This window comes from Pundamilia nyererei, unplaced genomic scaffold (genome assembly GCF_000239375.1).
Source record: "Pundamilia nyererei isolate P.nyererei 1_Seehausen unplaced genomic scaffold, PunNye1.0 scaffold00003, whole genome shotgun sequence".
NCBI lineage: Eukaryota > Metazoa > Chordata > Actinopteri > Cichliformes > Cichlidae > Pundamilia > Pundamilia nyererei.
Genome location: NW_005187404.1, coordinates 8,099,922 through 8,127,669, shown reverse-complemented (window position 1 = coordinate 8,127,669; position 27,748 = coordinate 8,099,922). Strand labels below are relative to the sequence as shown.

The 27,748-nt window shown below is 38.0% G+C and overlaps 2 protein-coding genes across 5 annotated transcripts in view; both read left to right on the top strand.

Annotated features, from left to right (window-relative positions):
- Positions 1-3,516, top strand: part of il10ra (interleukin 10 receptor, alpha) — a 4,306-nt gene extending 790 nt beyond the window's left edge. The window contains exons 2-7 of the mRNA XM_005720862.2: positions 66-189; positions 424-593; positions 691-836; positions 992-1,157; positions 1,458-1,576; positions 1,732-3,516. Coding sequence (XP_005720919.1) covers positions 66-189; positions 424-593; positions 691-836; positions 992-1,157; positions 1,458-1,576; positions 1,732-2,640 — 1,634 coding nt within the window. The 3' untranslated portion in view covers positions 2,641-3,516. The remainder of the gene's footprint in view (positions 1-65; positions 190-423; positions 594-690; positions 837-991; positions 1,158-1,457; positions 1,577-1,731) is intronic.
- Positions 3,517-13,368: 9,852 nt separating this feature from the next.
- Positions 13,369-27,508, top strand: tmprss4a (transmembrane serine protease 4a). 4 transcript variants are annotated; one of them, XM_005720861.1, is made up of 13 exons: positions 13,369-13,436; positions 23,541-23,595; positions 23,876-24,016; positions 24,125-24,277; positions 24,361-24,487; positions 24,595-24,714; positions 25,280-25,323; positions 25,593-25,755; positions 25,882-26,048; positions 26,268-26,363; positions 26,476-26,618; positions 26,728-26,880; positions 27,023-27,508. In XM_005720861.1, exons 3-13 carry the CDS (start codon positions 23,905-23,907, stop codon positions 27,032-27,034), a joined length of 1,290 nt encoding a protein of 429 aa, XP_005720918.1. In that variant the 5' UTR covers positions 13,369-13,436; positions 23,541-23,595; positions 23,876-23,904; the 3' UTR covers positions 27,035-27,508. The 4 variants fall into 4 exon arrangements, with proteins under 4 accessions (XP_005720918.1, XP_005720915.1, XP_005720917.1 ...); XM_005720858.1 differs by lacking the exon at positions 13,369-13,436 and adding an exon at positions 15,803-16,124; XM_005720860.1 differs by lacking the exon at positions 13,369-13,436 and adding an exon at positions 23,205-23,301.
- Positions 27,509-27,748: the final 240 nt, after the last annotated feature.

Here is a 27,748-nt window from a genome sequence, read left to right as displayed (position 1 = left end):
TATATATTAAACTTCCATTATTGTAACAATTAATGTACGTCTTAACCTCTTTTTTTCTATATCAGGAGCCGAGGGCATTCCTGGTCCTGCCAAAGTGATGGTGAATATTTTGGATGGCGATGTAACACTACATTGGGACACACCTGAAGATGCACCTTCAAACTATTACTACAATGTGGAAATGGCAAAGTAAGTTTAACTTACATATCAGTAAGAATCATTTTACAGACTTAGAATATGCCAATCTCTGAACTTCCTTACCCTTATTTTTTTTTAATTACATTTTTATTCTCTGTGACTTCATTTTGATTTTGTCTTCAGTTCGTTTTTCAAGCATTTGATGCTAATTGTTTTTCAACTAAGAGTTACTAAACCTTTTTTTAAGTTCATATTTTTATTTTGGTGACTGTTTTCTGTCCTTAGGTACCAAGATGACTGGGCCATGTTGGCAAGTTGCACACTGATTAATGATACCTACTGCAGCCTTAACAGTTTTATAACTGATTTTGAATCTGGCTACAAGGTCAGAGTTCAGCTGGTAGCAGGGGGCGATGAGTCTATTTGGGTTCGTAAGAAATTTCTCCTGAATGAAAGTAAGCACAATTTGTTGTGTTATTTTTAGATTAAAATACTCTAATTAATAATTCAGACACATAATAAGATTATTTCCTTTCCCTTCTCTGATCATAGGCAAACTGCAACCTCCCTCCTTCACATTGTGGGCTACATTCAGCACTATAACCGTCTCTGTTCACCCAAAACCCATTTTGAAGAAGATTTTTCCTTTTGGTTTAAAGTACACCATCTACCTAGAGGAGAAAGGACAAGATAATAAGGTAGGTTAGGATTAGGTTAAAGCAATAAGGTTTTTACACCTTTTCCAACAACTTCATAATTTAAGCCTGGAAAATATAATGATGAATTGCCCTTACTTTTATTATTTAAAGCTTATTTAAAGAAAAAAACAGCTGACTATGTTCTTGCCCTACAGAATACCACGGCATACTTGGAGGATAACATGGAAGAGGATCAGAAGACTACTTTCACTTCTCTCCATTGGGGTAAAGAGTACTGTGTCAGCGTCAAGTTAGAGGGCAGTGGAAATCTCCCCACCAGCAGTGTTTCCAAAAAACAGTGTCTGCAGTTGCCAGAGCAAGGTAAAGAAAAAATGGTAGATTATTTAAGAAGATTATTAAATATGTCACCTATAAATCACATTTACACAGGGCCTGAAAACAGGGATGGCAGCTAAATGCCAAACATTTGAAAAATTTTCAGCATTAAAACAAATCTTAATAAAGCATCTATCGTCCACTGCGTGTGGTAGATTTGATTAGATTTAGATTACACCTTTATGAAGTATCATTGTTAGTATGATAAAAGCTCAGCTATAGCCTTGCTTTTTTCAGCAAGACACTCACATTTGGTAAATTCTTTGGTGCTTTTGCTCTTTTCAGAGTATTACATTATTGCCGTAACATCCCTATCATTTGTGGGTGGGCTGGCATTAATTGCAGTCATAGCAGTCTTCCTGCTGTGTTACCTGAAACGTCCAGAGAAAACACCTGCTGCACTGGTAAGTACAGTAAACTATAGACAACTGTGCACACTTGTAGTGTCAACTATTTGGAAAATAGAAAAACAGTATTTTGAAAAGAGATCTTACAATGTGCACTAATCCAATGGTTCATAAATCAAATCTAATTTTCTTTTTTCTTTGACTCACCTTAGAAATCCCCTGCTAGTGGCTGGCTTCCACTCTATGTTGAAGATGGGACTGTGGAGGTGGTTACAGACAAAGGATGGTTTCTGTCACCATACAGAAAAGACATGAAAGATGGTGTGAAAGACCCAATCAGTCATCTTACAGTAACAGAGGACAATGAAGAAGAGGAGAGGAGGACCAGCATGGATAGTGGGCTCAGTATGGAGTCTAACTCAAACATTGAAGAGAATCCACCAACGAGACAAGATGACAGTGGCTGTGGAAGCATGGGAGGACCTGAAAGCACAACTAGCAGCCAAACAGATTACCCACTTGAGAATGAGCGGGCTGATTCCATTCGGAAAAGAGAGGACAGTGGGGTGGGTCTGGGCTGCCAGATGATTTCTTGCATTAATCTGGATGGGCAGGACAGTGGGCCTCTAAAAGAGTCTGCTGTTGGAGGCAACTATCGCAGCCAGAGTCCTTCAGATGTGCAGATGCAAGCTTCTGATGATGAGGAAACATTTAAACAGATGCTTCCCGACTTGGTTTTGGCCGAGGTGGTCACGGGCTACAGAGCTGGGCCTCAGTCGTGTATCTGTTCAGGAGCTGGTCAGTGCATTTGGTGTCATCAGCAAGGCCACGATGAAACCAAAGTCATCAAACAATATAGAAAAGTGTCTATTGAAAATGGACTACTTGTAAGCCAATCTGATTTAATAGACTCTTACAAAGGAGATGTTACACATCCAGGTTACTCTAGAGAGAAACAAACTGACACACACATGATGGATGACTTAGAATCAATCTTTCCACTGAGGGATTTTCCTCTTCTGACCTCTCTGTCCCCACTGCCCTTAATGAAGTGTGGGCAGGACTTCAATATGAACAATGTGTCCCTTTCTCTCTGCGATGTACAGCTGAAAATTGACTGATAAACTGTGAGATGTGACAAAACACTTTATTTAAAAAGAAAAAAAATCCTGCCACCGCATGTTACAGTGCAATACTGGAGCAATAAACTCACATTTTCTACTTAATGAAACAGAAGCACTAGAGTGAGGTAAAATGTTCCAGTGCCAGAAACTGAAAAAACATGCGGAAATCTTGGGGATAAAACTGAGTGGTTAACAGGCAGTTACTGAACATACTGTAGGAAGGAAACAGAGGTTAGATTACAGAGCTACTGACTGGTAACTGTTGGAAGGAGTCTTGGGAGATTATGAAGACTGAGAAGATTCTAAGAAACGCCCTTTTTAACCCTGTTTCACTGAGTCTATTTACAACTGACTAATGTGTTGTCTGCCGGAAGTGAAACTGTGTGGGGAGCACTGAAGAGAAACAGCTTGATAGTTATGTGCTCTTGGACATTTTGTGATTTCATCGCCGCCAACAATGAACTTTATTGCAGTTGCCCACATGAGAATGTTCTTATTTCTCAGCAGTGTGTTTAATTCACACAGTTTCGTGATACTTAATCAATCCACAAACTTTTTACAATAACAAGTGGTTTCACCTTACTTAACAAGCAAACTTTGATATAAAGAGCATTTTGTGTCTGATTCTCTTTCATGTTTTCTTACATGGCAAAATATTTTCATGTTTGTGCTTATAAGACCAGCTACTTCTTTGTTCAATCTATTTATTAGTCTATTTATTTAATGCCTTTGTTGATACATGTGCTACTCATGATTAAAACTTGGACTAGTCTGTAAAATTCATATGTTGCCAAGATTCCTAAAAACAATGCCTAAACCTAGCTAAACAGTGAGTGAAAAGTGGAAAAAGTGAAAGTGGAACATGAAAATATTTTTTGAAAAGAATTATTAAATTAAGTTAAAAAGTCAAACTCTTTTCATTTGAATTTAAGTCTTATCCAGTCACCTGCAACTTTATGTAGCATTGCAAAGTATTTTGTTGAAAGCAAACGTTTTATCCAATTTAGATTTAAGCGAAGATTATTTTTAGACATTCACAAGTCAGTGAAACCAGCTGACAGACGACATGCTGTTTTCAGAAACTATGACTAAAGAAAACCCAAGGAAAACCCTGAGACAACAAAATGATACCTTCTTTAAAAAACCATTACACAAGACAATCTGTAGGCTACTAGGGATCTCCATATGCAAATTATGTACAGGAACCAGGTCAGTGGTTTTGAAGCTTCTAAACTGAGAAACAAACACTTCCTCTGTCAGGCCTTACCCCATTTCTAAAAAGTCCCGAGAAGAGAATGAATATTGTCAATATGGGTTGATTTCCATACACCAAACACAGCATTAGGGAAATCCTGTGACAAGTATTCTATGTATAAACTGCATACAGGGAAGTAAGACAGTTTCATGCAACTTATCATAATATTTTTACATATACACTGATGATTATTGTAGAACGTTAACATGTTGGGAATTCCTGTGGTAAAACGTTCTTTTTGCGCTCCTACTGTTCCCCTACTTTTTTGAATGTCTGTGCATTCTCCAGGTTGGTAGTTGAACTTGAGGGGAACTCCCGGTTCAATTACCAAAACTGGAAAAATATTTGGCTAATTTTAAGACAATTAAAATGCAACACAAAACTTCCAAAACTGGGTTTTGTCCTCTGTATGATTTCAAAATATGCCTACACCCACATTAGTTAACAAGGAGAAACATGTCACTTTGTTTTTCCCATTATTGCTAGATTAAATCCTTCTCTGTTGAGAAGTTACTGTACTTACAGTACTAGAGCAAATGCAGGGTAATGGCAGGTATCACAAGAACTATAGTGCAGCTTATGCTTTATCTTATGTTGCCAGCAAAGACTAACATCACAGAAATAAAACACGTTAAAAGAAGAGTCTCTGTTTTCATCTTTTCATCAAAAAACTGAAAAGCCTTCCTCACATGATCGCCAGCTTAATTTCCAATGAAATAACAAAAATATGGAACTGTTCTCCATTTAATAATAAAACACTGTCACTTGAATCACTGAGTCAATAAACTACTATCCTACTATAGAAAATCCTTAACAATACAACTGTTCAGTGCTGAGAATCTAATATTCCTGCAATAAAACAACAGCAAATCTAAATCTGAACCCAAGTTTAAAAAAAAAGAACAACTTTTATTTACCTAGTTTTGGTGGTGTTTACCAATAAAAACAATAAATATTAAATGTTAAATGTTAACCAGAGTATTGGAACTGTTTCAGAATTACTATTAGAAAAGACAGTTTTGCATGTAATCTTATATTTATTCTTTGCTGACTCATTTTTTGAGACTTGTTAAACTACGTGAAACATCTTTATCTTAAAAAAAATATCTGAGTGATGTTGTGAAGATATAAGACCTCAATGTCTAAAACCAGAAGGTTTATGCATTGCCCCGGGGTTTCATAGCTGATTTTTGTCAGTTCAGTAATCCATGCATATCCAATGATCAGTGACTGCAAATATCTTCACATGCAAATTTATGTGCAGTCAGTGAAATATTTTGGGCACTGAAAAGTTAATACATTATATTTTCTATTTTAGAGCTTTAGTAGAGAATGTAAGTGTATTGTTGTACAGATATGAAGGTTTGTTTTTACAGTTTGAGTTAAAAACCATCTAAAACTATTTCAGTTGTGAAAAACCTTTGTCTTTTGTGAGATATGACTCATTTTCACTGAATTCAAAAGATGACATTTAATCACCCCCACCTCAGAGAGGTCATTGTTTTTTCAATACATGAGTTAGACAAGGTTCAGTTTCATTATGGGAAATAAAATAATGAGACTATAAGGACTCTACCAACTATCACAAGTATCAGAAAGGAACCATTATGTGCATGTGCATTAGGAGGGAAGTCACCTGCAGCTTACCAGAAAACTGCCGTGTTGCTGTGGTTGAGTTGTTGATATTCTGCCTTCAATGCAAAAAAAAAAAAAAAAATCTCCTCTGCAATACAAGTGTATATATGCTTCCTCCCATTGGTGTGTGTGCATATGTGTGTGCATACTCAAATCTGTATCACGGGACACCGCAACATCTTGTCAGTTTCTCATGACACATAACAAAACTGCCAGTGCGAAATTGGACGCAAATATTTATTTCCATGTATAATTTTATATTCTTAAAATCACATGATATTAACATAGTTCTGCATATACAGAAAAAAATGCAACACCTCTCCTTGTTTTAAGAAAAAGTTCGCATTTTCATAAACATAACTATAGAATAAAGTTGTTGCATGATACAAACATAATCAAAAGGAATCAAAAAGTAACATGGTAAACAAACTCCTCAGTCTGGGTTTTCCTCAGGCTTTTACACCAACATAAAGCAGCAAATAACAAGCAGGAACAGAGCCATACATGTTGAAAAAAGGTAGGTGGTGTGTAGGAAAGTGACAAACGACTGAATGCCTTCCATCAAGGTGATGATCGAAACACAGACAAGATGTTATTTCATGCTTTTGCTAATGGAGAAGGGAGGGGGAGCCTTCTTCAGGCCGACTTTGCTGTGAAGCATAAAATCAAAAGCACCCATGTGATCATGAAGCAAAGGAGGAAATAAAACTTTTAAAATGATGTGAAAGGTCTACACTCAAAGGTCATTGTGGAAAAAATCTACTTACGTGAGCACTTTGTCTTTCACCGACGGAGCTACAGAATAAAAGGAGACATAATAAGTAAGGTTTCTAAAGCACAATAGTGTGGTGGCTTTATCATGCTGTAGCATTACTGCTGGGCAGTGATGCAGTCAAGCATTTAACCACACATAGTTTCAGAAGGATATTTAGAGAGTTGTTTCAGTCAAATTATTACACCATGTGGATAGTTTCTTTTATTTTCCTTTTTTGTGCATGTTGAAAACAATGTTTCTGAAAAATAAGCGGGTTCATTCCACTTCTGTGGAACTGACTCTCTCTTGCCCTCCTGTACATACTGACTTTGAATAGAACCAAAAATTTCATATTTGGAAAGTTTAACTTTTTTGTTGCCACTGATCTTCAGTCTCGCATACTTTTCTCCCTTTTTCCCTTCCTTAAGAATGGCTACTTGAAAGCCACCTTTCCACTGACACCATTTCTGATTAAGCCTTAGTGCACAGTAGATCAATCAGCTAAAGAGTCAGTCAGAAACAATCCTTTGCTGGATTGTTTCCTCTTTCTTAAGAACGTGACTTTCAGATTCTAAATTTATGCTATGTCTCCATACAACACTGGCTCATCCCTTGAGTTAGTTGCTTTTTTTATGCTTGAATTACTCAGTGTAATTTACTTCAGTTTGAAGTGGCTTAGCAAACAAAACGAGCAAACAAAAAAATCTGAAAATGGGAAGGTACAAGGACTGGAGCTAAAGAGCGGATATTGTCCAAAGAAAAACTTTGAAATTTTTTCAGAAAGCCTGGGGAACTATCCCCGAAGGCAACTTTAAAACATTACAAGAAATTCTGGCTCTTTGGAAGCAAAATATAAAGAAATGAGAATTTCACAATTTGTGATGCAAATTTGTGACGCAAAAAAAGTTGATTTGTGTTATGAATTTAATACCCTTGTTACTCACAGTCAGCGGTTAGTATAATGACTTATAATGACTGTTAGACTTGTGTGTACGTTTTTTAATTGGGGAAGCAGCAGAGATGCTGTAGACACAAGCTATATTCTTTGTGACCAAAAGGAGACAAGAAGAAGTATGCTTTTGTTATCTCACCTTTTTTCTTGCAGCAATTTTTACACTCTTTACATTTGTACTTGCAGCAGAATTGTACAATCCCTATGGTGAATAGAATGAACAGGATTCCAAAGCCAACAAGAATCCCAACGGCCGTTGAGTTTACTCTGCTTTCTGCAAATAGAAAATTAGTTAATTAGATCAATACTACAGACTAATACATTTTCCAATAGCCTTACAGGCATGTAAATAATAATAAACAAGGTTTTAAATGACACAGAAATTGAATTTCATGGGGTATTTCTAACAAAAATGAATTACCAAACAGTCTGTCTGGTTTCTTGGGCCTAATTAGATCAATATATATATATGTGTGTGTGTGTTTGTTTTGAATGAATATTGTCCCTGATTCTAATTGGAAAATCAATCTGTAGCAAAAAATAAAACTGGCCATTGCCATTGTGGTTCTCTTTGATGCAAAACTGAGAGACCAAGCGTACAGACAGTTAAGAGTATTGCTTTCAATAAAAACAAGTATAACACCTTAAACTCTTTATAAACTTCCAGAACCGTTAACAGCTTTCAAGAAAGATCTCTGTAAGTTAAAAGTTGACAGCTTGTAATACATAATGCATGTAAAACGCTTAGTCACTGTATGAAACAGAAAAGCAAAACCAGCAACACATTTAAAGGCAGTGTATCTATAGAAAAAACAAGAAAGAAAAGAAGTTTGAAGAAAACTTTCTGCGAAAGTCCAGTACGTGACAAGAAAGATAAATCTGACTCATTACACAGAACAGTTTTTGATACTTTCTCGCGTGTGTCACATTTACTGTAAACAAAACTAAAAAAAGGTATCTCAGCTTAAAGAGTCTTACCACCGTTCCCCATAGTTGATTTCTCAGGATGACTGTTGTTATCACTTTTCTTTCTTTGAGTCTCCCCTGTCTGTTTGGAGTTGAGCTGTGTCACTCACTTTCTCGACTTTACATCAGCCTTTTTTAAGTTATTTGCCTCAATTGTGAACTAGACCAAAGGTTCTCTGTCGTCTGCTCTCTTCGCCTGCGTCTGCTTTTCCATGTCCCCATACCAGTCATGCTTTAAAACCGGTTCATCTTCTTTCTATATTCTCCACCTCTTCAACCCTACCTTCATTAACAATTGCTAGAACAATAGAAGTGGTTCTACTGGCCTGTCATTCCTTTTGCATTGTCACTCTGCGAGCAGGGGAGAACCTTTTAACAAATCAGTCACCAGTTTGATGATTAAATAACCGGACACGCAAACTCAAAAATAGAAAGTTAAGCTTTAAGAATACTATGTTGAACATAGAGCCTTACATTTGTGATGAGACTATTTTGTGACTTTAAATCAGGACATAGAGCAATCTACTAACTGTAAGATTGGTAGTTAAATCTCTGGCTCTCTTTGCCATTAAGATAAAGACTGCAGTCCCTGTATTTGTCCCTGTATCTGTATCTTAGGCATGAGACTGAACCCCAGGATGCTCCTGATATAAAGTACTTAAATGTAGGAAAAAGTGATTGTATGAATGGGTGAATGAGGCATGTTATACAAACTGCTTTAAGTTCTCAAGCTGAGTAGAAAAGTCTTCTACATAAAATCCTGTTCATTTACTATCCATCTATTTGACACCTGAATTAGGTGGTGCATTGGGACTCCTGCTGGATGGCTGAGTTATCACACATCTTTGTGACAGCAAACAGTAAGTGAAACCAAATTTTACCTTGGTGAAACAGCATATGAATGGATCTGAGTCAAAAGGCAGTATTGGTATTGAGTCACAAGTTGCATACAAAGAAGTCTGAAAATACAACATGCTGCAAAGGGTTTGTATAAGTGTAAAAAGTCACAAGTTTAAAATAAAAATTTCCAGCCAGAAGATTTTTTTTTTTATTGGCTAGTTGTTGTTTTTTATTTTCAGTTTTTTCCCTGTGAAAGTGTCACATAATAGGTGGGCTTCTGTAGAATATACAAGGAGAATCCAGTGCAGTGACCCACCAGCTCCATGACCTTAAAGTGAACCTTTTGGGATTCATTTTTATATTTTTTGTCCTTCACAAGTTTTCTTGATACTGAGCCTAATATGTATATTGTATGTTGTTGTATTATATTGTGCATATTTTGTCTATCTGTGTGTTGTTGTATATGAGAATAGAAAACGGTTGCTATAAACTCACCACAATTTAACAAGTACTGTGCAAAACAAGTCTAAAAGACGTGCTGACACTTATGCACGAGCCATTACCAGTGGTTAAATGTTTCCTGTTATTAAAACTGTCTGAGTGAATCATATTCTGACATCACGAGCCTAATCACAAAATGCAAACCACAATGCTGCACAGCAAGTTAAATGCCTTCCCTAACTGCATATCTTAAACTGATAAATGTGACACATTCTCTTGCTGCTGACGAATCCAGATCAAAATGTCTTTAACACCTCCACATTTATCTGGAATTTGAGCTAAATGTGTTACCTCAGTAACACATTTAGCCCTTTTATTTTTCCTTCCGTTATTCAACTTTTCTACCCTTAATGCTGTTTCATCTCCAGGTATTTATGACGTGGAATCGTAGCATTTACTTGTGGGAAAATTCCTGCTTATTGAAAGGAACCAAAAGAGAGCAAAGAAATTGGTGTTGCAGTTGTGCTCCACTTTTGAATTATTAGTTTGCGTATTATTTATCTCGCTTAGCCAGTCTAGTTTGACTCAACCAGCCACATTAACAGTATTTGCCCTCAGTTCTGTCTCCTGGGGGTTTTTGTAGTTCACTGACTTTACTTGCGCAGCATCATAAGGTCACAATTTTAAATCATCCAAAATTTTAACCATAATGACATTTACTTCCTGTTGTTCTTAAAATAAGATAATCATCACAGTAAGCATTAGCTTTTAACAGTTAAATAAGTATTGAAACTATAAGACATTCACCCGCACTTCTTACCATCATTGATCTGCTGTGGAGGGGTGACAAAATATCTTGCTCTACTGGCTTGTTGCTTTTTTTTTTTTTGCACAAATGTATTTTTGGCACTTTGCATGTGAACAGTAAACAAGAAAGTTCACATGTATCGAGACTAACAGTGTAACCTGTAGTCCCAAACCATCTGTATGTGCACAGTGATCCTGACTGACTGCAGTTTTATCTGTTTTTGACCTCTGGCAACGTATTTTCCAGTCACTGCATTCCTGTGGCTGCACGTTGCTGATGTGCTGCTGCTTGCTTATTAGAAGCTTGGCTCACAGAGCAACGCTGCCGGGTGCAGTACCTACACCCAAAGCCAGATGTCTGACTGAAATATGCAGGCAAAACTAAACCTGATATTTGAGCACTTAACTTTGCAATTTCTATCAAACAGAAAATGTTAGTTTGATGTTTATTGTTATTTGTAGTAACATGATTTACAGTATTTTTTATTTTGAGCCTTATTTTTTTATCTTTCTTTTTTTTTTTTTTTTTCTTTCAGTAATCTTTTTGCAAAACTGTAGTGCATATATTGGTTTTCCTAACAACAATATGGTGACTGTTGAGGCCTTTCTTAAGTTTTCATCTACAGGATGGGCCATTTATATGGATACACCGTAATAAAATGGGAATGGTTGGTGATATTAAAGTCCTGTTTGTGCCACATTAGTATATGTGAGGGGGCAAACTCCTCAAGATGGGTGGTGACCATGGTGGCCTTCAACTTTTGTTTTTTCAATAGGAAGAGGGCCATGTGACACATCAAACTTATTGGTGATGTCACAAGAAAAACAATGGTGTGCTTGGTTTCAAGGTAACTTTATTCTTTCATGAGTTATTTACAAGTTTCTGACCACTTATAAAATGTGTTCAATGTGCTGCCCATTGTGTTGGATTGTCAATGCAACCCTCTTCTCCCACTCTTCACACACTGATAGCAACACCGCAGGAGAAATGCCAGCACAGGCATCCAGTATCCGTAGTTTCAGGTGCTGCACATCTCGTATCTTCACACCATAGACAATTGCCTTCAGATGACCCCAAAGATAAAAGTCTAAGGGGGTCAGATCGGGAGACCTTGGGGACCATTCAACTGGCCCACGACGACCGATCCACTTTCCAGGAAACTGTTCATCTAGGAATGCTCAGACCTGGCACCCATAACGTGGTGGTGCACCATCTTACTGGAAAAACTCAGGGAACGTGCCAGCTTCAGTGCATAAAGAGGGAAACACATCTTGAGGAGTTTGCCCCCTCACATATACTAATGTGCCACAAACAGGACTTTAATATCACCGACCATTCCCATTTTATTACGGTGTATCCATATAAATGCCCCACCCTGTATTTTAATATCTATATATATAAACATGATGTTGACAAATGATACAATGGCCATCAGTAAGTTTCAGAAGTTACAGAGACTGTGGAGGCCATTTGAGTACAGTGAACCCATTATCAAGTTCAAGAAACAAGTTTGATACAGCCATCAGAAAATGGGTACACTGTAGTCATAAAGGGAAGGGTATGATCAGCAGTAATGATCACATAGGCTGTGGCATTTAAATAACACTCAGTTGATGCTAAGGTGCCCAAAATATACCAAGAAAATATCCTTCATAGTATTATACTACCACGATCGTGGCTCAAGAGTTGTAATCGGAAGGTTGCCGGTTCGAGCCCCGGCTCCAACAGTCTAGATCATTGTGTCCTTGGGCAAGACACTTCACCCATTGCCTACTGGTGGTGGTCAGAGGGCCCGGTGGCGCCAGTGTTCGGCAGCCTCGCCTCTGTCAGTGTCAGCTGTGGCTACAATGTAGCTTGCCATCACCAGTGTGTGAATGTGTCGATGACTGAATGTAATGTAAAGTGCTTTGGGGTTCATAGGGACCAAGTAAAACTCTACACAAATACAGGCCATTTACCAGTCCGATTCATGAGTTCATGTTGTTTATTCTTAATTCTGACATCTGAATGCTGCAGCAGAATTGACGGTCATCAGACCAGGGAATACTTTTTCATAAATTTCAGAAAAATTCCACAGGCATCAGCAATCCAAATCTTCAAATGTAACCCTTGTTTCTGTACTGCAGGAAATAGTTGATAGAGTGGGAATCCATTCGTTTCTTGAAAAGAATCTTTTAAAAAAAATTTATTGGAAATAAGTTAGCAAATTTACAGTAAACTGTTTTCCTTTACTATTACATCACACTGAGAAGTGTCACTGATCCTCTGCAATGACAGTAATCATAGGAAACCAGGCTGCGCCGCCCTGCGTCTATAAAGATATAGTCTTTCACAATCAAGACTACCTGCTTGCGGCACACATAAGTACCGTAAAAGAGTACACTTCTCGGCATAAGGCAGTAGTCCTTATACTGCGGGTGGGTGGCAGGTGACACAATAACACAATTGAATGTGTTCCCGGTAGAAATAGATACCAGAGTTATGATCATAGTTTCTGGAAAATCTCCACAATAAACCACACAGCATATTTTACTTTCCATGGCTCACATATTTAGAGTTTTGTTGAGATAGACATTCATATTCCAATAAGAAAATGATTTGTCTATTTGCTTTATCCAGTCCACTCATGTTCCAAAATAGCACTATTTATCTTAAAATATAATAAATATCTAAACTGATTTATCTGTTTGTGTCTTTTCAGTAAATTTTCTCTTGAGCTAAAACAAATTTCAGTTTTATTTAATGATCCTATTTTTACAAAAGGATTGATTTGAGATGAAAGTGGAGAGACCCGGGAACTTGAAATGTGAGATTGTTAATCATTAACGGTTTATTTTTTTGAGTCTCGCAGGTTTCTTGAGGCCGTATCAAGTTTCACAAAATACACACCTGTGTGGACAAAGGAGGGCTTGCGCTAACTGGTGGGGAGGTAGTAGTGAAATAGCTTTGATGGTACATTGACCAGGCATGTGAGGGCGAGAGAGAGTGAGAGACGGAGCGAGAGAGGGAACATTCAAGTAAGCGGTCTACAGAGTGGAAGTTTGCATACCAAGTGTCACTTCCAACCAGGCTGCTCCCTGTTCTATAGATGCTTTACTGAGAACTTCACTGAGAAAGACTGACAGCGACAACCATTTCTCAAGTAAGGAAAAGCAATATATGTTTATCTGCGTTAATGTAATAAATTCTCTCTTTTTTTCTTTTTTTTACAACTTTGCAATCGTGATGGCATCTAGGTCATGTCTACGTCATTATACGTGTTTTATTGTATTCATCCAGAAAAGGGACAACTGAGGAAAGAACAGCATCCTGTGTGAGTTACAGATATGGGGAACTTCACCAGCTCAGAGAAAACTTTCATAATTCTGTTTCCAAGTTTCGGCTTTACTAAACTCTGATAAGAGCATGCCTGATAAAGATGTCTTAGCTTTAAAGGGGATTCCCAGATTTTAAATTTCTGTAGTCCCACACATTTTAAAGTTCTTCATATGAACATTCTTTCACTGAAATTTCATGGAATGATAAGATCAATCTCTGACGTCATTGAAAAGAAACGGAAAGCTGTGCGGAATTAACGTGTATGCGTTGCGTCCATTCGTGATGGGCTAAAGTTGGACATAGTCAAATACAACATTATCAGCTGTTTTAACAGGAGATTTTTGGAGTTGTTTCTGCAAGCATATTTTTATTTTAATTTGTGTAAATTTGGCATTGTAATACTCGACACCATTAATGTGTTTTTAAACGACCTAATATGTGAAACAAAATCACTCTGCTTAAATTCTTCTGAGGTTTGCACAGAATTCAAATGTGCTGCTAAAATAATTGTTGCTCAACAATGCTTTCGTAGAATAAGCAATACAAACGCTCGAAAATAGGAAGTTCTCTTATTTGGTTCATGTTCATCATCATTACGTTTGAGTCTCAGCAGAAACACACATGTATTTAAGTTAATATGTAACTTATTACCAAGATGTTCATGCCGTCCTTGAGCTTTGCACACAACTAGATTTAAAAGAAAACAGAAGATACAAACAACAGGTGGCTTCCACAAAGAAGTTAATTAATTTTATCTGCATTAGACTGGATGTCACGTCACAGAACTGATAGGATCATAAAAAAAAATAAAAAAAAGAAGCAGTCTTTTAATGGAATCAAACAAGGGCGTACAACAGCTTTATTAGATCACTGGCTTTCTCTCATCTTCTCTTTTATTGTGTGTGCAAACATTTTGTCAGCTGTTGTTTAATCATGTCAGACTGTTGGAGAGGGTAAATACTGTGACTGCAGCATTCACGCAACTTACATTGTTTGCCTGTGAGAAATGTAATATAGCAAAGGGGATATAAATGATGCCTGATTTTCTTTGGTAAAAAAAATGTGGTAAAAAAAAAGTGGCAGTGTGTAATGCTGCTTGATGACAATTTTCCACAGGCTTCAATGGGTAAACTCACAAAAAGACTTCATGCATGTAATTCAGGGTGGAGGCTCTAAATGTCTTATTAATTCTACCCCAGCCTGAATTCCAACAAAGTAACAGCAGTTATTGGCTGAAAGAGACCTAAGCAAAAATGATTAGCTTCAAACTGATTCACTCCGGCAAGTCTACCTGTATACTGTAGCAGCACACCTGAAGTACTATCAGTCCCTCTATTTTCTTATATAGTGTATGCTGTGAGACAACTGATGATACCATATGAGAGTCCAAGTGATGAAGGGTTGTTTCTTTTAGTAGACCTGGTCAAACAGCACACTCAGCTCCTGTTTATTTACAATGGTTCTTTCTCTTCAGATGACCTTATCAGTCTTCTCTCCCGCACACTCCCAATGAAGCTTTTTTTCTTGCTCTGCCGTCTATGCTCAGTGTCCCATTCACAGTGGCTTCATTTTTAGAAACTCTGACTTAGTGACCAGGTCGGTCACTGAATGCACCTTTAAAAGATAATTTAGCTCTTCAGAATATTAAGAAGAGATATTCTGCGGCATGGCTGAAACAGACGGGGATGTTGGACCTTTAGTCACAATCTCAACAGTCACTACAGTTGTCACTACAACTGTAGTGTGCTTGTACATATAGTATTACAGTAATCTAAGTAATCAAAGTAATCATTAAACTGTCAAAAAAAAACAGATTGGAGACACACCTAAACCTCCGAGCGTACGCCGTGCCACTGGAAAATTCAAGTTTTACTGGTTTGTGTGTTACGTTTGTGTTTTTGCATCCATTTGTATACATGGAGATGGTTTGCCACATGAATGTGTGTTTGCGTAAAATTTGAAAGCCAAAGAATGACTGAAAGGGTGGGTAAAGAACATGACAGGAGAAAAATACAAAGAGAGCATGCTTTGTGTCGCAGAGGCTAAAGAAGTTTAGATATGGAGGACGGTGTGGGAGGAGGGACAGAAATGAGAAAAGCGCACAGGTAGAGAGAGAGACAGAAAGCAAGGGAAAGAGGAGGGTTAAAGTGTCAGGTTACCTGGACTTTAGTTTTGTTTTGTCAGTGGGAATCGATCGTTTAAAAGAAGCTCTCCGTGTTGATTTGAAAGGCTACGTATTATCAAGCTTCATTGCGGCCTTGGGGTTTTGAAGAGGGGCATCTGATTAAGTTACTGTAATACAGAAAGAAAACAGGAAGGAAGAAGGAAGACAGTGGGAGACTCAACTGAGCCAGGTTTTGTAGCATGACGGTAAGAGGAAGGGGACAAAGATAGCCAAGGGACAGCAAAATTTCTGAGGAATCCCACCTCCTGAAAGGGAGGGCAGTGTTTACTCTGTACTCTGTGACAAGCTACATCAAGCCTTACCAAAAGAGACACCTTCACCATGTGGGTAAGTGCAACTGGAAGTACAATCAACATTATTTACATCGTGTAGGTATACAGTCAATGGCTTGCCTTTAAGAAGTGATTTGAATAATGACCTCTGGATATTACGTGGTAATAAACTTGATATTTAACGTAATATAAAGACACTGGATAGACCTGTTGCATTGATATTATTTACAACAGCAGCTATGTTGAAAGGATAGCTCATACAAAACCAGAACAGATGTTGTGTAGTGACATATTTTGAGGACCTTATCAACGGTCTGTGACAAGCAGTAACACGCAGTAACATTTCATATTCATAATTTTGCCAATAGAATTTTTGATATTTGAATGTAGAGCACGGCCGTATGAAGAATACAATACTTTTCATAATAACTCAGCACGGAAAAGACAGCCACTAATGCTGGACCCACAAAACTGAGTAACACTTAACGCAAACATGGGTATACAAGAAGTGTGTACGTTTACTCATTTCAGGGTTCATAAAGAATAATTCCAGTCAAGTCTTTTTTTATAGAGAGAGAGAGATCTAGGTATTTGTTATATTAAAATTAGTAGCTTCACACTCATCCCAAGCAACAAGCGATGCTCCACAATGGCTCAACAGGAAAGATCAACATGCACTGGCTATTGCATAGAAAACTACATATTATATCAGCCTTATTAACATCAATAAACAATTAATGGTCTTATGTTAAAAAGGAAAAATGACAAAGTATCACACACATTCCCAGAGGATGACTCTTGTGTGTGTGTATGACTGTTACTACAACAAAGCAGTAAAGGAAACATACTTGAGCTTACCGTATCAACGGCTTTTTTCTGTTAAACTTGACCCAATTATACTTTTTCCCTTCAAGGCTTTTTGGCAGCAGTCCACTGTATGAATCAGCTAGGCTTATTAAAACTGGAAGCTTACTGTAGGTGGCAATACAGAAGGAATCTCACCTTATTGCGATCGCAAGTTATACCCTTAGAAGGAGTATCCTTAACTCCAAACACAAAGCTGTTGGTTTTTGTTGATATAGGCTGTCATTGATAGAGCCTTGGTTTTATAGGCTGTCATTTTTTTTCCCACTCGTACTTCACCACTGGCCTTTTGACGAGCAAACATTACTAACAGTGTTTTTGATCCAGTGCAGCACTTCCAGTGTTTTTCATAAACAGGTTAGTTGTTGCTCTGAATAACACATGACTAACTAGTACTACCAGGCTGTTTTGAAATACTGCCCTGACTCATAAAATCGTTTACATTTGTCTTGGTACCAATGACAACATCTAAGTTTCCAAGTACACTGTCGTCATATCTCATGGCATGACAATGCATTTTTACAGGAAGGTCCACTCAAGACAAATTTCTTTAGCCGGCTTCTTGGTTTCCCATGTTGTATGGCCTGCCCACTGTTTTGTTTATCCTGCTTTTATTACTTCCCGAAATAACTGTAATTTATACCACAAGCCGATAACCTACTTTCTCCTACTGTTTACTTCCCCCCATAAACGTTACTTCCAGTTGGTTTCAGGGATGGGTGTGTCTGGTTCTTTTGTGACTATGTATTGACTAACAGTGGTTAAAAATAAAATAGTTAATTAAAATGGTGAATGTTTTATTTTAAATGAATAAGCCAGCCAGATGAAACATGGTGAAACACAGTGTTTAAATCTCAGAATCACCTTATATTGCTTTTTTTGTTTCTTTATTTTTTAAGTATATGGATGTAGACTAACTATAGCTTAACAGCATATTTACTGTAGGAGTGTAAAATTCTCATGTTATTTGCAAAGTGCCACTGGATACTGGATTTCTATGTAAAGTGAAATCTGAGAATTCTGAAATGTCAGTAAATGAAACAAAGAGGAAGGTGTCACATTCTTTTATACACTGTATTCAACTCTTGTACTTTAAGATGAAAGCTGAATGCTGAACATGAGCACATGAGCAAAACCAGCACAGAGCTACTGAGCTACTGTTCAGAAAAAAAAGAAAGAAAGAAAAACCTGCCCAACAGCATTCTTCGCCCCTCTCTCTCCGCAACTTGTATATTTCCACTGACAGACAGTGGCAGTTATGGGATCTGTTTTCAAAATTGGCCTTCATACTTCTCTGTAGCTCTACCAAATTAAGTGATACTAGTGACACATAAATGTGCAAATAGAAGGGTGGATTACCTGATACTTCTGCATCAAAAATAAGCAGTAGTGAAAATGAAAGAAAATAACTCTTCCCATTTTTAATCTTTGTCTTTTGTTTTTTGTTTTGGTTCTGGAAAGTCCTCACTGGTTAGTGACCTGCATGTTGTGTTTTTGTACCAGCCGATCTGAAGCATATGTGCTACGCTAAATGTATTTGTAATCTAGCGGTTGAAGAGCTTTGAGGACAAGACAAAGGTAGAACAGCAGGCTGATGAAAAGTGTTCTTCGAGCTACCCCTCTGTAACAAAATATACCGCATACTAAAATCTTCTAATTGGCCAGTCAGCAGCCACATTGATGTGACACTTGATCTACAGTATAATGCTACAGGTGAAACCACATGACTGTGTGCCAAATGTTGGAAATGCAGTGAGACTAACAGTCATAATTGAGCATAGCACAACACAGATAACCTTTGTTTGTGAAAGGCATAAAAGTGGTTGAGATTCAAAATGTTGACATATGTTGTTGAGATGCTGGGGATAAGCAAGTAAAGGTTTGCATTTTTCGAGGGGGAACAACATTACAGTAGCATTTTAGGAAGTTTAAGAGGGAAGTTGAAAATGTAGTTATTATTTCACACAGCACAGTATGGAAAGAGATTTCACCAGTTTTGTTCAGTAAAATGTTTATTTAATTCCTATTAAAGACTGTAGAGTTTTACATTCATATTAAGAACACAACTTGCAATTTTAATTGCAAAGGTGACTGGATTTGAGGAACAGTAATGGCAGTCAAGCATGACAATCACTCTAACAGATACTCCGAGCCGAAGCCATGGGAATTTTTCTGTGTTGTACACTTTTTATTTTGCTCGCTGCTGTGTGAAATTTATGAACGCTCTACATGCTTGACTGAGCAGTTTACACCAGTATGACAGAAACACCATACTTTTTAAATAGATTTTTTCCCAGTCCCTTTATTGCACAAGAAATAAAGACGCTAACAAGTTTATCAAGTGTTTTTTGAACCTAAACAAAGCTAAGATATTTTACCAGTATATACAGTGGTGTGAAAAAGTGTTTGCCCCCTTCTAGGTTAAATTTTGTTTTTTGCTCTTTTTTTTTTTTTTTTGCATATTTGTCGCATTTATATGTTTCATATCATCAAACAACTTTAAAGATTAGACAAAGGAAACCTGACTAAATACAAAATTTATGTTTTAAATTATGATGTCTTTGATTAAGGGAGAAATGTTATCAAAACCTACCTGGTCCTAATTTTCTCTCTTCTTAAATGATGAATTAACTACATTTCATGGAAATCTGAGTTCAGTTCCAATAAGCACACCCAAGCCTGATTACTGGCAGACCTGTTGAATCAAGAACTTGCTTAAAAAGAACCTTTCCAACAAAGTAAAGCAGGCTATCATGCCACAATCTAAGTTACTGTCATCCACAGTATCAGCCTGGAAAGGATTATAAAGCCATTTCTAAGGCTTTGGGACTCCAGTGAATAATAATAATGGATCGGATTTATATAGTGCTTTTCATGGCACCCAAAGCGCTTTACAATGTCACTATCCATTCACTCTCACACTGGTGGAGGAAAGCTACAGTTGTAGCCACAGTTGCCCTGAGGCAGACTGACAGAAGCGAGCTGCCATATCGCGCCATCGGCCCCTCTGGCCAACACCAGTAGGGTAAAGTGTCTTGCCCAAGGACACAACGACCAGGACAGAGATCCTGGGGATCGAACCGCCGACTTTCCGGTTACAGATGCGCGTCCCAATCCCCTGAGCCACAGTCACTGTGAACCACAGTGTGAGCCATTATACACAAACTGAGAAAACTTGGAACAGTAGCGAAGCTTCTCAGTAGTGAACGGCCGACCAAAATTGCAAAAAAAAGCATATATGACTCATCCAGGAGGTCACAAAAGACCACCAATACAACTTTAAGAACCACAGGAACATAAATGTTTCTGGTCTATCAAGACAAGGAGGAGAATGTGCAGCCATTTGTTTATGTTGAACCCAAGTGTGCTCTGCAGCAGGACAATGATCCAAAACACACCAGCAAGTACACCTCTGAATGGTTTAATAAAAACAACATGAAGACTTTGGAGTGGCCTAGTCCCGCTGTGGTATGACCTTAAAAAGGTGGTTCATGCTCAAAAACTCTCCAATGTGGCTGAATTATAACAATTCTGCAAAGATGAGAGGGCCCAAATTCCTACACATCTCTGTAAAACACTCATTGCCTGCTATCATAAATGCTTGATTGCAGTTTTTTTCTGCTAAGGGTGGCCCGACCAGTTCTGAGGTTTAAGTCCAGTCATCTTTTTACACAGGACCATGAAGGTAATTTTTTTCCCCTAAGTAATAAACACTTTCATTTAGAAACTGCATTTTGCGTTTGTGTTATTTTTGCCTAATATTTAAATTTGTTTGATGATCTGAAACATTTAAGTTTCAAAAACAGGAACTCAGGAAAAGACTCCTGTTACTCTCAGATTATGAACTATAGCCCTGATAAAAACCCATAAATACCAAACAACATATCACAGTTCTCCTTTTTCTTCTTTTTTGACTGTTCATATACCTCCATCTCATCCTGATGCAATCCTCTTCCTCTGCAATGTTGGCAAATCATTCTTCACTACTTTATTCCACTGTGATATTCATTTTCCTCTTGTTGATTTAATAGTTAGTAAATTATTACTTGAATCTGAAATCTGTAGGTCCTGATTCTTCAGATAATTTGTTACCTGAGTTTCTTCACAGATTAGTTGTTCTTGTTGTTTTCTAAAAGTAGCTTGTCTTGTCAACAACAGCTAATGAGGGCCAGTGAGGCAGGAAAGGGACTGGTTAGATGTAATGAATATGCACATAATAGCTTAATGGTATGAATGTGAGAGACACCTCAGAGCTGAAGAAATGACTGAGTGAATGAGAGAATAAAATAAGCTACTCTGACTTATAATTGAACAAGAGACACGTATCTTGGTAGTGACTGACTTTCTGGTGTAGTACAGGCAACGAATGAGTGAAAGAAGAAAAATGTGTATATTAACTCGCCTGCAAGTTGAGTAATAGCTTTGGAGCATCTATTTTTAACCACAAAGCTCTGTAAAACTCTTCAAGCTCAGCACCAAATACCTTTTTAATGTCTTTTTAATGTGAATGTAACCATTCGCTGGCTAAACCCCAAATCTCTCCCATGACACATTTGATAATTAGCACATGTAGCACTCACTCTACCTTTTGGAGGTACACTGATTGTCAGTGTTGCCTCATTGTTTGCTGTTTGTATGATGTAAAATCAGAAGCCAACTTCTAACTACCCCATAGAGCTCATTTGGAACCAGCCTCATTAGTTATCATTACTGACCATCAGAATCAGCTTGATATAGCAAATATGTGTACATATACAAGAAATTGATCTCTGGTTATTTCTTTGCTCTCCGTGTACACAACAGACAATACTGACAACATGGCATCAACATGACATAGACAACACATAACAACATGTTGCATATTTATGGTGCAATGGTGCAGAGTGGATAAGGAATGGATAACCAGTTACTATATATACAGTAACTATGCCAATAATATTACCAAAAGTCATCTTTGAACAACTGTTATGTATGAGCTAAAGTAACATCTTGCTATGCCGCGGCTAATGTAAGCTAGCCAGCCACTTTGTGTGTTGTTAAGCAAAAAGATAAGCAGGAAAAAAGGATTATTCAAACAACTTATGTCAGAGTCAAAGACCACCTGCTCCTATTACCCCTTTGGTGTTACCAATCTCCACTAAAGAGACCAAAGTAAAATGAGCTTACTGAAAAAATATTCATGTTTCTAACTGCAGTCTGTGTAAGGTAAACATTTTTAAAAAGACACTGCAGGGCTTTTTTCAAGCACAATTCAACCTTATGAAAAATCACAAAATCAAGGTGTCATCAGTCATCAGTAAGTGTACTGATTTGAAATCATGGATCTGCTGCTGTCTTAAGTCTTCTGTAGTTAGGTCATTTAGACACATTTCCTAATCTGAAAGCCAAAGTATGAAAATGAAACAAAAAGAATATAGACATTACTCGTGACTGAAATTTCGTGACTGAAATGGACTGCATGCACTTACACAAGCTGTTTGACTTGCATAATATGGGCCTTTAACCTGATTCATTTTATGTGAAGGACACTCACCCTGATCTATCAGTTTATACTGTTTCCACAGTATCTGCTTCAGTTAAACAGAAATTTCACTGGGCCCAAGTACAGCCTAACACAATACTCCTCAGTACACAGGACACTTTGTACTGTTGGTGTATTTTGTGCTTGGGCAATTATTCCAAAAAGACACAGTTTTAATGTGAACAACACATTCTCTGCCATGTTTCCATAACTTGTCTTTTTCTGTGATCCTCCACTAGACAGATTGTATTTTATGCACTGATCTACAAATGCAGACCCATAAAAGACAGATCCACCGGTTTACTGTTAATACTTAAGAGAATTGAAGAAATGGTAAAACCATGAGTATGCAGGGAGGAGATGTTGGTTACTGGCAGAAGGGCTAAGCGAGCTGAAATGGCAGCACTTGAAAAAGCTGTGAAAACAGGTGGGGCAGGCCTACTGTGGTTGGCTGAGTGAGGGCTGAAAGAGGAAATGGGTTAGAGGTTGATTGGCTTTAGCACTGTTGATTAATTGAAACATACTGACAACATGGCAGATCGTGCTGAATTACAGGAATGATGTTAATCAAAAAAAAAAACAACAACAACCCTAGCTAAAGCAACAAAAGGTAATCAAAGCTAATTAGTCCGGTGGCCTAACGACCACTGATACCATCATGTTAGTAGACTGAACAATGTAACAGAGAGGAGATGAAGGCCCACCTTTTATTCACAGCTGTCTAGATGTGCAGATGAAGGGCAGGTGTGATCAGTCACAAGTAGACTAGGAAATTGGGTCTAGTGTTTCACACACAAACATCCCAACTCAGACGAAGACAAGACACAATGGAGAAGAGCAAGGCACTGTAGGAAACTTAAGTTTAAATATGTGTAAAAAATAGCTCTCTTAAACACTTATCTGGAACTAAACACAAAAGCTCTGCTGAAAGAGTTTGTGCAAGCTCAGCTACTTACACTGACATTTGCATGGTAAATAAAGCATGTCCATGCTCAGGGAGTTGAAGGAGGTATAACCTAGAGACACAGGCACCTGATGTGATTACACCCCAGTTTTCACCTTTGCTTTTGTCTCTTCTGTCCTCAGACAGCTGCTCAGCTCCCTGAGGAAACCTCAAGGCCATTAAATCCTACAAACCCAGGTAAGCTATAAGTTTGTGTTGGTTTGGGATCAATATATGTATTTTTGCTGCACTGTAATAATGTTTGCATAGTATGATAAATACTTGGAAACAGACAGGCCAGGCAGTAATTAGAATTTGCATGTGCACACTTCTTTTTTTTCCATCTTGACAAATTTTCTACCCTTTTTGGTCTCTGTTCTGCGGTTTCTATTCTGCTATCGCGGTTTCCTGTTGATTGCGTCCTTGCGTTTCTTTTTACATTCTGTTATCTCACTTCTAATTATTCTTCTTTCTGCAGTTCCTCGGCCAGGACGCCACAGAAGGCCCATGACGGCTCCAAACACCCCGGAAGAGAAGAGAGCGAAGATCAAGAAAGTGTTGATCACTACACTAACAGTTATGTTGATACTGGGCATACTGGCCATTGCAGCATACTTCAGTGAGTTACAATTCCTAAAAAATGTACTTCTTCAAAACACACTTTACACACTGCAATATGTAAAACTGGCCACACCCTTGTGATCCTGTCCTTCTCTTTTCTTTTCAGTTAAAAACTTGATTGAAAGCAAATACTTTTTTTGCACACGGTCTGTGAAATTCATCCCGTTAGACAAAACCTGCGATGGGCACATTGACTGTGCAGGAGCAGAAGATGAAATTACCTGCATGACGACCTTTAAAGTAAACACTACATTTCCAGGTAGAGTGCACTCCCCACTCTTTCTTTGTCATCATAAATAAACGAAAAACTGAAAAATGCCTCCTCCTCATTCCTCTCTCCAGTGCGACTCCAGTCGAATGATCAGGTCTTGCAAGTTTACGGTCCAGACTCAGGTTGGCGGACTGTTTGTTCTGACGACTGGACCCAAGCGCACACACTGACGGCATGTACACAACTGGGATACACAATGTGAGTTTACAATGACAAGGTGTTGAAATTTGAGGAATACCTTGCAAATTTAACATCCCTGTTATGTGATCTGAAATCAAGCATAAAATCCCCCCCTGCTTCCACAGGAAGCCTACTAGCAAAAACATCTTAGTAAGCTCCTTAACGTCACTGATGAAAACTGGACCATTTACAGCTGTCAGGCCAGGGACCTCAAACACACCTATACAACAAGCCACTGCTGACCGGTAAGGAAGATGTCATCATATGGAAGCCAAATCATGACTTCATGTTTTGCCATTGCAACATAAACTACACAAAATAGAAATGCTAATAAGGGAACTTTCTGTGTGTCACTTTCTGCTAAATGTATTCTTACAAAGAAGCACCGGCTCCTTGCGAGTTGCTTCTGCATTTAGCTAAAAACAGGATGTCAATATACACTTTCCATGCTTGGTATCCCTGTTTGTTAGGAAAATCTTCACTTTTTCTCTCCTTTTCTTTTTTAGATTTCACTCCCCCCCCCCCCTTTTCATATGCAACCCCTTCAAATGAGTCTTTAGTTTCTATTCCTGAAAGACAAAAATCCCACAGTTTTTGTTCCTTCTATCTTATCCTTTACGAAAGTGAACAAAACAAAGATTTTACTTTGTATAAAACCCCAGCAGAAATGCAAACGAAATTCTGCACGAGGGTGAAGACAAGTTAGAAATTGGATGTGTGTTTTCTATATTTGACAAATTGTGAGGCTGTTTTGTGATCATATGAATAATGTCTGACATCTGACCAACTCCTCTTACATCTCTTCAACAGTAGTGTATGCCAGTCTGGATCTGTGGTATCTTTATCCTGTTCAGGTGAGTTTTATTTTTACAAAGGCAGCACCTGTCACTAATATTGTTTACAACACCTAACAAGGCAGAGTGAAGTTCTTGGCTTTGTAAGTGGAAGACTACTTGTTGTGTGGAGAGTTTCACACTAACAGGCCCATACATGTCTCCAGGAAACAGCAGAACTATTTCCTAGCGACATATAACAAAGTAGCAAATAAACAGACATAATATAAAATGCAGTTTGAAATGAACCACGGGTCCTTGCAAATAACAATATTATAATATCTTATCAGACTGTGGAAATGTGGGCGCTGATGATCGCATCGTTGGGGGCACTGATACATCCATTGACCACTGGCCATGGCAGGTCAGCCTGCAGCGGTCTGGCCAACATACATGTGGAGGCTCACTGGTGTCACCGCGCTGGGTAGTCACTGCTGCCCACTGCTTCACTGGGTCAGTATAGTTACCATACTATATCATTTCCACTAAATTTGCTTTGTCTTATTCTTTCGCCTCATGATCCCGCTTCCTTCTTGCTCTCTCTCTCTTTCTTTTTTTTTTTTCTTTTTTTTTTTGCAGAAGTAATAAGGAGTTGAGGCAATGGGCAGTGGTGTCAGGCCAGACAAGCATAATCACACTGGGAGGCTCCTCTGTGGACAGAGTTATAGTGAATGCAGACTACAATGCAGAAACAAATGACTATGACATAGCACTGATGAGACTCACTAGGCCAATCACAGTGTCAGGTTAGTTTAAATTGTATTCGGTATGTTTGTATTCAGTAGGCTCAACCACCTCTCTGTTGCCCTCTAGTGGCTATGCGTCAGATATCAAGCTTCTCACTACGTAGTAACTTATATTCATTATATTGTGTAATTAGCTTATATCTTTATATGTATTTTCAAACTCTCAAAGTTACATAAAACAAATAAAAATTTCCACTTTATTAAATGTTTTTCTTCTAGATGTCAGAAGACCAGTTTGTCTGCCTCCTAAAGACTATAGCATTACAGCTGAAACCTACATGACAGTGACAGGGTGGGGATACCGACGGGAAAATGGTGAGAAATCCTACATGTAACCTATTCTTTATCACCTAATAATGCAAACAGAAAAAATACTTTTGCCTGTCTATGAGGTTGCAAACATTGTGTGCTTGTGTTCTGCCTTCAGGTGCAGTTGCTGACATACTGCAGGAGGCCAAAATCCCTCTGATAGCTCAGTCAGTATGTTCCAGCCCCGCAGTCTATGGTAGTGTCATAACAAATAGGATGCTCTGTGCAGGCTTCCTAGAAGGGAAGGTTGATGCCTGCCAGGTAACAGGCCTCCAATTTATTTTCTAATTTACATTAGATTTTGTATTCTGGGTATTATAGTTATTTTTGGTGAACAAACTTCATTTTTAAAATGTATTTTAAATGTCAGGGGGACAGTGGAGGCCCTTTGGTGCATATCAGTGACTCCAGTTGGAATCTGGTAGGCGTAGTGAGCTGGGGTGTTGGCTGTGCCCGGAAGGGAAAGCCAGGTGTTTACACCAACGTGGAAGTGATGCTCAACTGGATCCAAACAGTCATTGAGGTACTGCATATGTTGAAACAAAGTCACATCACAACATGTTTGTCACTTCACTGGCTAAGAATTTGCCTCAAAAATATAAAAAACATAATATTGTAATTTAATATATACAATCCTCAAGATGATTTCTATTTCATCTCTACAGAAAAACCCATGATGTCATCCACTGTGATAAACAACCACCATGAGAATCCAGTGTGGTCTACCGCTGATGGACTGTGAAACTGTCAAACCTGGTTTTGTTTTGTTTTTTTGAGGGGTTTTTTCCATTTTGGTTGCCAAAAGGTGAGAGAAGGTTGCAGAGAGAGGGGAAGTTGAAGATCTCAACAGCAAAATGGAAACAGAAACACAGCCATATGCATAAACAAAGTGCGCGCGCGTGCACACGCACACACTTCATCAAACACACACGTCAGGTGCTGCTTGTGCCATTTCATATTCGTTATCTCAGGGGACAATTGTATTTATGCCTGTAGCTGTGTGAACTAGTATGTTTGGGATCTTTATAGCAGAGTGTCATACATGTTTTTTTGTTTTTAAAGCATTTTTGTGTTCGTATGTGTCTTTGTCACACCCAAGTAATTGACTTGTGTTGTTGTTTTGTTTTCCTTAGAGAAGAACCATCAAAGTTTATTTTATTTATATTGACACTAATTGATGCAAACGCTTTTTTTTTTTTTTTTTGTGTCTTTTATTTTTGGAGTTTGTCCTGCAAGCCTCAGATATAATGTACTTGATTACTGTGTGCCTTGACTTTTGGTTATGAATGTGTGGTTAGGGTTAATATGTCCAACTGCTACAGAGAAAGGTAACATACCTTATTATCAGGTATCGGTATTATTTTAAAAGTGACAAAAGGTCTGAGTTGAAT